At 33.9% G+C, this 13,461-nt stretch overlaps 1 protein-coding gene and 1 pseudogene across 2 annotated transcripts; both read right to left on the bottom strand.

Annotated features, from left to right (window-relative positions):
* Window positions 1–1,242: 1,242 nt before the first annotated feature.
* On the bottom strand, window positions 1,243–3,881 carry LOC143534790 (large ribosomal subunit protein eL34-like; annotated as a pseudogene). The gene is made up of 4 exons (XR_013135606.1): window positions 3,738–3,881; window positions 2,562–2,641; window positions 1,601–1,710; window positions 1,243–1,479 (listed from the first exon to the last, which is right to left on the bottom strand). The product of XR_013135606.1 is annotated as a large ribosomal subunit protein eL34-like (transcript).
* A 1,862-nt stretch (window positions 3,882–5,743) lies between these two features.
* Window positions 5,744–12,684, bottom strand: LOC143534789 (uncharacterized). The gene is made up of 8 exons (XM_077029196.1): window positions 12,435–12,684; window positions 9,350–9,608; window positions 9,199–9,270; window positions 9,028–9,095; window positions 7,226–7,382; window positions 7,055–7,141; window positions 6,343–6,432; window positions 5,744–6,151 (listed from the first exon to the last, which is right to left on the bottom strand). The coding sequence occupies exons 2-8, from the start codon at window positions 9,587–9,589 to the stop codon at window positions 5,975–5,977; spliced, it is 891 nt and encodes a 296-aa protein (XP_076885311.1). The 5' UTR covers window positions 9,590–9,608; window positions 12,435–12,684; the 3' UTR covers window positions 5,744–5,974.
* Window positions 12,685–13,461: the final 777 nt, after the last annotated feature.

Raw genomic sequence — 13,461 nt, 5'->3', positions numbered from 1 at the left:
AGCGTTTTGATAACCTTCGTCATCCACAATCAAATCTCAATTCTTCCATATGTCTTGGTTGCGGTTATGGTTGACTACCGTAACAACCCTTGGGTCCTCCGTAACAGGAACAGGGGCAACAAAAACACTCTTCTTAGCCTTCTTGTTAGTTTTTTTGATGGGTGCCATAATAATATTTAGTTGGATGGTCGGGTAACGGAACGGGTTTGCTAAAGGAGTAGTATTTTAGTTTGTTTTTGAGTTTGGTGGTGAAATTAGTGGTGGAAAACAAGTTATATATAGGTTTGGGCATCAAAAACCGGTTCCAACGGCTATATTACCGTTGGAACCGGTTCCAACGGCTAATTGGTGGCTAAAAAACCGGTTCCAACGGCTATATTACCGTTGGAACCGGTTCCAACGGCTACTTTGACTTTTGTTTGACTCTTCAAAAAAAACCCGCCGGAACCGGTTTTTCCGGGTACGAACCGAACCGGTTACAATTAAGAACCGGGTTGGAACTGATACTAACATACAAATATGAGAACCGGGTACGATTTTCGGGTACAAAAATACCCAAACCGGGTATTGTACCAACCGGGTTGGAACTGGAACCGGTTCCGGTTCGGTTCCACCAGTTAGGTTCCGGAACCGGTTTTTTTGTGCACGTCTATTACTGGTTATTTAAAATATACCACTAGTTTAATATTAACTAACGGGTCTATATCCCATTTAAACCATACTATTATAGTCAAGTCATTGTCACCTAAATAAAGTTTCATCAATTCTAACAACCTTAAGTCATTTTACGTCTACTATTGATGCAATCACCAAGATCATTGTAAGCCCTTTCTGTCTTTCTTTTTTAATATCCACAACATAACATAGGTTTTCTTTAAACTCAGAAACTGTAACCGAGCCAAAGGCAAGAACAAGTTATTTCACTTGTTTAAACTAAATTTATGTAAACAGTAAAGCATACATCATAAGTAAGAGCGTTTTCGAGCTCTTACCAAGGGATTGGCATTTTCGGTGTTTTCAAGTTCTTACCTAAGGATTGGCATTTTCAGTATCTGTACACCACCAGTGTTTTCCGAATTTTACACAAAGTATCGATAACCGTACTGGTACTGAACTAGTAATCGATCCATATATTTGAAATTTTCAGGATCAAGAGTTTTGAGACCGATAACGGTACTATCATGAGTACTAAGAATATTAAGTTGTAAGATACAAACTTAGAAGTAAACACAACATTAAACAAATCCCAAAAAACATAATTCATAGAAACCAAACAAGATCCTAATAGAGTTTGATTGCCAACAAGATAAAAGTATCCAAACATCAAACAAACAGATTACAGATTCAAAATCTTCAAACTCCAAAATTACTCTTACGGGAAAAATCTAAGCTTTGGAAGCAGTCTTTTCTTTCGCCTTTTGGATCTTCAACACCTTTTTCACAATCTTTTGTTCTTCAACCAAAAACGCACTAATGATCCTGAAATTATAATCAAATAAAAACTTCAACAACTATCAAACCCAAAAAACTGAAATAAAATGTAACTGACGATGCCAAAATATGTTGACGTGTAAAGATTAAAAACAGAATGAAATAATACCTTTCCCTCACAGCGCCTGCAGAAAGCACACCGCCATAAGCACGGTTAACAGTTCTTCTGTTCCTAGATAATCTGGATCTCTTGTATTCAGCAGGTCGCAAGTGCGGAATCTATATAATATATTATGACAAATGTTAACAATTTTTTTTCACGTAAAGCATATTTAAAAACATTTAGCAGTCCTAGACAAAATGCAATATTCCTCTCCAACCAACTGGCCATGTTCAAGATACAATAAAAATCCATAAGTGGCACGAAATGATCTGCTTTTTATGTTAGCGACAAGACATTTTCCATCTAAAATATTTAAAAGATTATTTAACAGTAAAATGATAATTACTAAACTTAGATTCAAAATACCAACATATAACGATTCGGACCATCAAGCTCTTTATATAACCGACATAAAAATGTTATTAGTGTGTGTGTTTAAGTAGTTCATAAAAAAATTCCACAAATCTAATGCAACATTAAAGAAAAGTAACTAATCGGGTAAACCATATAAAGTTAGGTATTTGCATTTCTATCCAAGTAAATGTTTATCAATTTTACGAAGTTTAATACAAAAAAAGGTAGAAATTAAAATATCAGCTCCAACAAAAATCTAAACCTTTAAACATCAAGGCTGGCTCGCCAAGCCAACCAAAACGAGATATCTTTGTTAAAACAGAAGTTAACAGTTTGACTAAATTTTCATCATAACACACCAGAATGAACTAAACAGTAAGCACCTTTTATCTATATGTTTGTTAAACAGAACTACAGAACATATCCATTATATAGACACCAGCTAATGAAAGTAAAAGATAAATTAACAAACAGCGCATAAACATACCAGAATTTTAAAAAAAACATAAACAGATAACAGTTGGCAATCATTCAATTCAATCTTAAAAGTAAAAAAAATATATAACAACTACAGAAATAAACAATCAATAAACGGTAATATAAGTAATCATACCCCTTAAATTCTCTTCCCAGTAACAGGGCATTTCGGTCCACTTGCCCTCTTCTTGGTAGTCTGGTACACTAGCTTACCACCTATCAAAGCCAAACACCAATTATATGACAAATTTCTAAAAAAACACAATTATCTAAAAATCACAAATCAACCAAACAAACAATTTATTCTTCATGCTGAGATTATGCACATACAAAGCTATAAAAACTGTCGTCTGGAATCGTTTCACGCTTTAATTATAAAGATCAAAACCAGCTCATAAATATTTTTTCAAAATCAAACTTGTCGTAAACAGCTCGTTTATAATTTAGTTAACATTTTACTTACATTTATACTTTTTTTTTTGTAACTTTTGTATATAGCTTAAATTTATTATTTTCCTAAATTCTTAACCATTTTATATGTATAAAATTTGGAATTGTGTAAATAAATGTTTACACATTAAAAAATATATTCAAAACACTAGTTTAGTCTCATTTGAGCTCCAGCTCGATTAAAGCTTTTAGCGACTCACGAGCAACTTGGCTCATTTACACCACCATAACTTAAAAACCTATAAAAATCAAAACATCAATTCAATCTAATTTTTAAACATTTTACTTCCATTTATGCTAATATTTTGCCTACATTTTAACTATAAAACTTGCATACAACTAACACATGATATTTAATTAATTCCATCATTATTTTATATGAAACATTTAGTATTATAATGTAAATAAACATTTTTATATTTAAAAAAAAAACTAGTTAAGTCTAATCTGATCTCAAGTCATTTTAAGCTTTTAGTAAGCCGATCTCGAAACAATTATTACAAAACAATAAATAGCAAACAATTTAATCCTCAACTGCTAAAATCACAAATAAAACCATAACACATAATAAAGCTAAATTAATCTAATTAAACTCCTAAATCGATAAACATAATTATACAAATTACACAAATCACAAACACCAAATCATATGATTACAACATTTAAAACCCTAGAAATCAGTAAAACTAAATTAATTCAATTAAATCTCAAAATCAATAACATAATAATCTAATAATCACATATCACAAACACCGAATGGTAACATCAACCGATTTAATCCTCAATTGCTGAAATCAGACACACAAAACCCTAGAAACCCTAGAAAAGGTGGAATAATATTATTATTTTTATTATTAATTACCAGGGGTTTTGACAACCCGGTGTGGTTAGACTTGGTGGCGTAGCTGTGACGCTTCCGGTAAGTCAGCCGTTGCACCATTTTTGTTTTTGTTTTCCGGCCGGCAGCTTATTATTATTATTGACTGAATGGAGGCTGTGGTTAATGATAATAATAATAATCTATTTATATTTAGGGGTCTGCTGTTGCCCGAGCTAGCTGTGTGTGATATTATTTGGGCCTGTCTTATTACTTGGGCCGTGTAACTATAATCGTTACAATCGTATAATAAGCCTTTTTTACATTTTTAGTTAATATTTAAATCACGACTTTTTTTTAACTACCTTTTATATCCGAGTTTAGGGGTGGGCAAATATACCAGTTAATAAAGCCGACCCGAAAATCGAATAGAAACTGAACTGGTTTGAAGCCAATTATGTAGAAACCGGGTTGGAACCGATTGAAACAGTAGGTTCAGAACCGCCTTGTAGTTTTCTATCAAAACCGGGCAAAAACCAATCAAAGCCCGAATCGAAACCATGCGTTATCTGATCAAGAAACCAGTTTCAAACCGAACCAAAACCAATCATAAATCGGTTTTAATTTTCGTTGATAAGATGCCAACGTTTATATACTGATTTTGATGCTTCTTGTTTGAGCCATCTAGGAACTAAATCATGAAAGAAACTCACCAATATAGAACAACCCTTTGAGTCAGGTTTCGAATCCGAGACCTCAAGAATTCCAAACCTTAACCATCACGCACATGTCATTGGAACAAAAGACCAAGAGTGTTTGAATTACGAATTAATTACACAAAACGAAAATATAAGAGAGGGCTACGGGTATAAGCGACCCAAGCCGCTCGTAGGAAGTCTGAGATTGGCTTGCTAAAAGCTTGAATATGACATGGATTAAATGAATTTGAGCTTAATAATAATCTTGTTTAATATACGAGTCCGAGCCCTAGCTTCACTTATCAAGCTCGTGAGCTTTAATGAGACTTATATTCAGATGACCTTTTGTTTTTTACGTTGAGTTTTTTTAAATATAATTATACGTGTGCATATAAAAAATAAAACGATTAAAAAAAGTTATAACCAATGACATTTGTCCCAATGACATCTTAGTTGTTAGAAGTAGATTAAGTTATCGTTCAAAAGAAAGTTGGAAATTACTGAACAAGCTTAAAAAGAGAAATTACACCATTCGTTATATTTTAACATTGGAAGTGAAGATCTATTTTTTGTATCCATAAAAGGCCTATGATTTGATAGTTAAATAGTTAATATTGAATAACTTTAATCCAACCAATTTCAAGTAACATGTTATTTTTGTTTAAAATTTTTATGTAACATGTTATTTTTGTTTACATTGTGTCAGACGAGACGGATATGCAACCACCTACCGAAAAAGGGTTACCGAAATTTAACAATTCAAGTAGAAGACCGCAAGAATAACATAAAACACGTATCTTTTGTATTACATAAGATGCTTGAGTAACCGTTTACCTCACTCTTTCACTAATTCCTCTTATACTTAGCAAGTACCATGTACAGCAGTACAAGTATAAAACATAGTGCTCACAAATCTATGTTTAAAAGTGGTTATGTGTTAAAAATTATTAATGATTTGTTATGAACTTCATTCAATTTAAATGTTAAATTATACTCTCTTGGTATGTCAAGGAGAGAACTATGTTTTTGTCTATGTGATTTGTTCAGAGTTACTATTTCAGTCCGAAAGTTAAAAAATTACTATTTTCATCCATAATAATTCATTACAATTCATTACGTTGCAATTTTCGTCCACAAGGTTTCGTTTTCACTGCGATTTCCGTCCCTGTTGTTTATTAAAACATGTCATCTTAGTCCAAAATATGTTAACGAAAAGAACAAAAATTGCAATGAAAATAGCAATCTTTAAACTTCTGAACTGAAACGACAAATTTGAACAAACCACATGAACGAAAAATCGAAAACCGCAGTTCACTCGTTTGTCAAAAAACAATGTGTAATCACTAGAGCATCTTAAGTTCTTAACAAAAGAAAACACATTCAAAATGAGAAAAAGGATTCATGCCTATAACAACTAGCTTATGATAAACACAATTTTACACCAATTACTAAACAAGAATCTTGAAAATATTAAAAAAATAAACTTAAGAAAAACAGAAAAAGTTGCAACAACAATATTATGTTATTTCTTGAGTCTTATCTCCCCCTCTTTCTCTTTCCTTGTGCGGCTTTTCGGTAATATGATCAAACCATATCTTCCGGTGGAATCACGACAGCGGGAGTTGCAGCAGCTGCTGGAGCTTGCGCGGATACCAGTGCTGGCGGTGGGCCTGCAGAGGCGGCTATTGCAAAATGTAGGCCCCGCCTTCGGCCCGCTTGCAATACGAAAGCAATCTGTGACGCCGCCAATGCTGCAGCCACCTGTCGCAAACAATGCACTCGGTTTAACAAAATGGTCAACAGTTGGCCCGTTTGACTTTTTCATCTTTTAGCTAAATGTCTTTTTTTGCGTTTCGAAAAAAAAGTTAAATCTTTTGGTTATTACTAACGGGTCAAATGGGTATAGAGTCAAACGGTCAACAAGCTTGTTTTTGAAGGATATGTAGACTCACCTGTCTTTGCCTTCGACGTTGCAAGATGCTGATGGCCCAGGCCATTATGTAGCACGGCAAAAGGAACCCGGCAACCCGAAGCAAGAAAAGCTAAAAATAATAGAGCATAATTAATTATTAGTCAGATAATACGGTTCAATACAGGTGGTAATTTCGACCCGTTTACTAATGAAATGGGTCAAATAAAAATTTTTTTTTTTTGAAATAACGGTTCGGCTCAATATAAAAAGAAACAAATTTTTAAAGCGGCCCAATTAATATCGTTTCAGCCCATATAAAAAATCTAACACAACATTTACAAATTACAATTTGAGTTCATTTGACTCGTTGCTCAACTAAGGCTGCTAACAAGCCGAGCCGAGTCAGGGTGGACTCAGAATCGGCTTGTTTACAAACCAAGACAAGCCAGCTCATTTATTTTTAAAACCTTTTAAATTTTTAAATTTTTTTATTTTACACATATTGATGTATATAAAAACAATAATTTTGAATCAAAATTTTGAGTGATCTGTTTTAAATATTAATGGGCCAAATAATAACTTTCAATTTAAACGTGCCAACGACCCAGCTAATGATCAAGCCACAAGCCGACCTTGGCTCAGGCTCGGCTCGTTTACAGACCGAACTGGCCCGGCTAGTTCAAGCAGCCCATCTTGCCAGCGCCACATGTGTTTTAAACGAGAAAAAACAGAAAAACAAAAAAAAAACTAACCGTCAAGAAAGTAGACGCGTCTTCATCTCCATCTCCTTCAGACTCTGGCACAGTTATTGCATGCCGTAGTAGCAGAAGTGCCATTAACTGCAAAAAAAAAAAAAAACATCATTTAATAACTTTTATTCAACAATTTTATCAACTTAAAACTATAATATAACAAAGACTTACAATTAAAACAGCTGAACGACAAAATGCAGCTCCGCTGGCATTCAATGCATTGTAATCTTCATATTCGGCTTCAAGAAATTGACGTTCAGCTTCAGCAATTGCCAAGAGACGCGGATCGTTCAAATCCATTGGTGTCCCGGAAATTTGCCATCCGCCACTAAAAATATCACAATAATTAAAATAACATAAAAAATGAAACTTAGAAACAAGAAATATAACTGAAGTCAAAAATCACCGGTTTGGTTTTATGTTTTTGTAAAAAACAATCTTTCGCTTCGGTTTTGGTTTTGCATGTAATTTAAATATCACAATAATTAAAAATCACCGGTTTGGTTTTATGTTTTTGTAAAAAACAATCTTTCGCTTCGGTTTTGGTTTTGCATGTAATTTAAACCAAAAAAACCCGAACCGGACCAAAATTTACAGACTTTTATTTTAATTTTGAATGATAAGTAATTTATAAAAATTTGATAAGTGGTGTAACGCAATTATTTTAGCCCAAATGTATAAGGAAAATTGGATTTAAATAATCCCACCTTTAACGTATTGGCCAATAATAATCCCACCTCCGGTATTTCCCGCTGGCAGTCCCACCTTTCTAAGGTTTTTTGTTTTATGATCCCCCGTTAAAAAAAATTAACGGGGTTAAGTTTTTGCTGATGTGGCTAATGACTTGGCATTTTTATTTTCCTAAATGGCTTTTACCTATATTTTTATTTTCCTACTTGGCTTTCCTTTCATCATTATCCCAACAATAATAATAACAATAATAATATCTTCATCTCTGTAAACACCATGTCCAAATCTATCATCATCTTCTTCACCTTCATCATCTCTGTATTATCCACAAACCCTAACCCTAACTCACTCCCCACGGCTCACTCTGTCCTGACATACCACGGCTTCCTAATTAGACTCCTCCCAACGGACGTCCTCTCCTACGACCTCAAACCCTAACCCTAATATCTTCATCGTCGTCCACCTCGGCCGCCCATGCCGCCTCATCCTCCCGCTGGACAACTACCTCGCCACCTACTTGAATCGCTGAGTTGAATGTAATTAGGGTTAGGGCTTTCTTCCAGTGGTGGGGGATCACTGGGATTAATATTAGTGGTGAGGATTTGGTGTTTGAAGCTGGATGGGTTGCATCTGGAGGTGGGGGTCGGGTCCGATGGTCAGCAGGTCGTTCATGGTGGCTTTCTTGAATCTGGGTTTGATTGATGAAGGATTCAATCGATAATTGTGGTCTGAGTTTGTCGTGGGTGAGGGATTCAATCGATAATTAGGGCTCAACCAATTAATTTTGGGGGTTAAAAGGGTGGGTATTCAACGTAATTAATGGACAATGCCAAGTCACTCGCCATGTAGGATTATGACACTGCCAACTCACCAGCCACATCAGCTAAAACTTAACCCCGTTAATTATTTTTAACGGGGGATCATAAAACAAAAAACCTTGAAAAGGTGGGACTGCCAGCGGGAAATACCAGAGGTGGGATTATTATTGGCCAATCCATTAAAGGTGGGATTATTTAAATCCAATTTTCCAATGTATAATAACAACTTAACAAAATAATTTAAGCTCAAACTCTAAGCACAAATGGTAAAACCGAGCGGTTTTTAAAAACTCAAAAGATAAATAAAAAAACAAACGATAAATAAAAAAAATCTAGTAACCTGAAGCAAGAAAAGCTAACAAATAACCAAAAAAAAGTCAATAAAAGAATGGAAGTAATAAGTTCCTTTTTGAACATAAGAAAAAAAACATTTTTTAATAAAAAAAATATAGAGAAACGGACTACCCGATATCGATAGTGGTCTCTTCCAAACGAGGCCGGGGAGGGGGGGCAATATAGCCAGGCTGATAAGACTGCATAACAATAATTCATAAATCATAATATAAGATATCAACAGATAAATTCGAAACCGACGAAAGTTTAAAAAGTTTCAAACTTGTTAGAACGGAAGCTTACTTGGTGGCATATTTCACAAGTGATGTCACCTTTTTCATTGCACCAATGTTGGACACACTTCCTGTGAGCATACTGCATAAACATAAAACTTAATAATAATAAATATAGTGAATATAAATTATATAATAAATGTATGGATTGTTATTATTACCTTAAGACTGCCATTGCAAGCACACGGTGTCTCTAAAGCATCAACTGAATCTTCCTCTTGGCAAATACGGCATTCTGCTGTTGTTAATAATAATAAAGGTTCTTCCTCATCATCAACATCGGTGGGCCCGTTTTCATTTACTGAGTTGGAGGGGCCCGCCATCTCCTCTGCCTTCTTTATGGTTTCCCCGCCCACAGGCTTCACCAAGCGATTCAAATCAAGAGTCAACTGATCACCCATTTAAATCTAAATTCAAAGCCTGTTTACGTATTAAAAAAAAAACTATCGTTAACCCACAATTACTAAGAAAAACTCAACATTCATGTACTGATCTTCTTTATTATCATATATGTATGAAGAAAAATGAAAAGAGCAACAGATCTTCAAATCAAGAGTCAACCAATGAATACTTCAATGCAGGCAGGTTAGAAAGCGTAAAGTAAAACCAAGAATACTACTAAAAAATACTGACTTTCTTTATTATCATAAATTCTTGAAGACTAAATCAAAGAGGGGTCATATTATCAATTTTGTACTAAATTCAAAATATAATTATTTTGGTCAACTCATGAATTCTTCAATGCAGGCAGGTTAGAAGACATAAAGTCAACCCAAATTTACTACTATAAAGTCAACATCCATGTACTAGTCTTCTTTAATATCTTAAATTCCAAAAATATATGGAAAGAACAACAAACTTTTAGCAAAATAAAAAAAATAAAAAAACCATATAATCTAAATAATAATAAGCATAATAATTGCAATTTTAGAAAGCACGAAATCAAACCAATAATACTATTAAAAATTCAACATCCAAATACTGATTTTCTTTATTTATATAAATTCTTGAAGACTAAATCAAAGAGGGGTCATATTATCAATTTTGTACCAAATTCAAAATATAGTTAATTTTGGTCAACCCACGAATTCTTCAATGCCGCGTTAGAAAGCATAAGTCAACCCGAATTTACTATTAAAAAGTCAGCATCCATGTACTGGTCTTCTTTAGTATCATAGATCCCAAAAACAAATGTAAAAAAGCAACAAACTTTTAGCAAAATATAAAGAAAAATCTGAATAATAATAATAATAATAATAATTATAAGCATAATAATTGCAAATGTGATATGCCAGTGTGTGCATGAAACCGAAAAAAAACCGAACAGAAGCAAAAACCGACGGTTTGGTATTATGTTTTTGTATATACTGAATTTACGGTTCAGTTTTCGTTTTGCATGTAATAAATCAATCAATCAATCATACGATTCATACCCAGTGAAGATCCCACCAATTGCATTTGCGTGTAATAAATTAGTTATTAACAAAATGATTTACCTTGAATTCATTATCTTGGGCAAATTTTCTAGGCCAAAAAATCCAAAAACTAAACTTTCTGTTTCTTGTTCGGTTTTCAAAAAACCCAAACCGAACCATAAACACCCCTAAATCAAAGGGAGATCATATTATCAATTTGACTAATATCATCATAATCAAAACCCTAAAAGCTAAATTAAACTGGTTACGTCAAATTCAACCAAATCGGCAACACAAAAAACATAATTACAAAAAAAAAAAATCAAGGAATTGAATGACAAATGGATTATAAATGTCAGTTTTGATCAATATCATTGTAATCAAAACCCTTGAAGCTGAAATTAAACCGATTGCGTCAAATTAAACCGCAAAAACACCAAACCGGCAACACGAAAACCACAATTACAAACAAATCACAAGGAATTGAATAAAAAATTGCCAACTTTGACCAATATCATCAAAAACAAAACCCTAGAAGCTGAAATTAAACCAATTGCTTCAAAACACACCGACCAAACACCAAATCGACAACATAATCACCAAAAAAAAACACCGAATTGAATAAAAAATGTCAACTTTGACGGACCAATATCATCATAAACAAACAAAACCCTAAAAGCGAGATTAAAACAATTGGCACAAATTAACCCAATTGATTCAAAACCCACCAACCAGACACCAGATCGACACCAAAGAACCCATAATCACAAACACACAACACACCATTGAATCATAATCGGATAATAAATGGATTAAAGATATCAATATTGACCAAAATCATCAAGTCCCTAGAAGCTGAATTAACCCAATCGCTTCAAAACCCACCAACCAAACACCAAATGAACACCACAGACACCAAAATCACAAACACCCACTTGAATCATGATTGGATTATAGCTGTCAATTTTGACTTTTTGACCAATATCATCAAAAACAACCCTAGAAGCTAAATTAACCCAATTGCTTCAAAACCCACCAAATCGACACCATAATCGCAAACACCCAACACCCAATTGAATCATAATCAGATAATAAATGTCAATTTTGACTTTTTGACCAAAATCATCAAAAACAATCCTAGAAGCTAAATTAACCCAATCGCTTCAAAACCCACTAACCAAACACCAAATCAACACCAAAGAACCCATAATCACAAACACCCAACACCCAATTGAATCATAATCGGATAATAAATGTCAATTGACTTTTTGACCAGTATTATCAAAAACAACCCTAGAAGCTAAATTAACCCAATCGCTTCAAAACCCACCAACGAAACACCAAATCGACAACAGATTTAAACAAAAAAAAATGCTAGCTTTGACCAATATCATCAAAAGCAAATAAAACCCTAAAAGCTGGATTGAAACAATTGGCTCAAAATTAACCCAATTCCATCAAAACCCACCAACCAAACACCAAATAGACACCATAATCACAAACACCCAACACCCAATTGAATCATAATCGGATTCAATTTTGACTTTTTGACCAATATAATCAAAAACAACCCTAGAAGCTGAATTAACCCAATCGCTTCAAAACCCACCAACCCAACACCAAATCAACACCATAATCACAAACACCCAACACCCAATTGAATCATACTCGGATAGTAGCTGTTAATTTTGACTTTTTGACCAATATAATAAAAAAACAACCCTAGAAGCTGAATTAACCGAATCGCTTCAAAACCCACCAACCAAACACCAAATCAACAAACACCCAACACCGAATTGAAGAATAATTGAATAATAATCAGATGGGATACCTGGTAATTGAGCGGGAAATGATGAGAGGATGGCGGAGAATTGAGAAGAGAAGGCGTTGGGTGGTGAAATCGAGAGGTTTGGTTTGAATCTCTCGATTAACACTGATTCGATTTGGTGAAAAGATTGTTGATTTTGTAGGATGGAATTTGGGTGAGAAACAATTTTGGTTTATTTCGTCCGAAATTGACGCTAATTAATTCATTAATTTGGAGATTTGTGTTCAACGGTTGGAACATTTATGAGACTACTCACCCAATTGGATATATTCATTCATTAAATTATTATTATTATTATTATTATTATTATTATTATTATTATTATTATTTGTTTGGATCGAAACCGGTTTGGTTTGGTCAACGAAAGTCAAAACCGGTTTATAATCGGTTTCGTTTTGGATTAAAACCGGTTTCTTGACCAGGTTTCAATCGGTTTCGGTTTTGACAGGTATTGGTCGGTTTCGGTTTGGTTAACCGGTTTTTATGGAGAAAATACAATTGGTTCCGGACATATGGTTTCAATCGGTTCAAAACCGGTTTATACATAATCGATTTGAAACATGTTCGGTTATTTGATTTCGGGTATGAGTGTGACCCAATTAGAAATATTAATTCATAAAATAATTTTATTATTTTGTTTTGTTCGAGTGGTAATAAAGAGACTTTGTGTGTTCTTGTGACTTGAATTTGATTTCCATCCCGAGTATTTAGTTTCAAAGGCTGGTGATGATTAGAGACTCGGCGAATATGTGGCTTTCACTAGTTAGATCCATGGATCAAAAATAAATAGGTCTGTGTTTAAGTCCTTATCGTGAACCGACTGTGTAATTTTCATTTATAATTGTTGCTTTGTAGCTCGGGCCTCTAGCAACTTGCTAGTTGCGTCTTTTGTTTTTTTAATGAAAGTCGATGTTCGATAAAAAACAAAAAAATACAAACTAGCTGGATCCTTGAACTTAATGAGTTTTATCTCAGTGCATTGTCATACATTTGGGCTAGTGTTCACGTGCGTGGACTTTATGTGAGGGTT

The sequence above is a fragment of the Bidens hawaiensis genome, unplaced genomic scaffold (assembly GCF_021521415.1).
Source record: "Bidens hawaiensis isolate Kalapana, Puna unplaced genomic scaffold, B.hawaiensis_p1.1 tig00010344_1, whole genome shotgun sequence".
Taxonomy (NCBI): Eukaryota; Viridiplantae; Streptophyta; class Magnoliopsida; order Asterales; family Asteraceae; genus Bidens; species Bidens hawaiensis.
Note: the sequence above shows the minus strand (reverse complement) of the source record. Positions and strands in the feature narration are given on the sequence as shown.

Excerpts from the sequence above, each read along its gene's own strand:
- LOC143534789 (XM_077029196.1), bottom strand. The coding sequence starts at position 9,589 with ATGGGTGATCAGTTGACTCTTGATTTGAATCGCTTGGTGAAGCCTGTG. Across the intron at positions 9,271-9,349 it reads CTTGCAATGGCAGTCTTAAG|TATGCTCACAGGAAGTGTGT; the intron begins GTAATAATAACA and ends ATGTTTATGCAG. Across the intron at positions 7,142-7,225 it reads GTCGTTCAGCTGTTTTAATT|TTAATGGCACTTCTGCTACT; the intron begins GTAAGTCTTTGT and ends TTTTTTTTGCAG.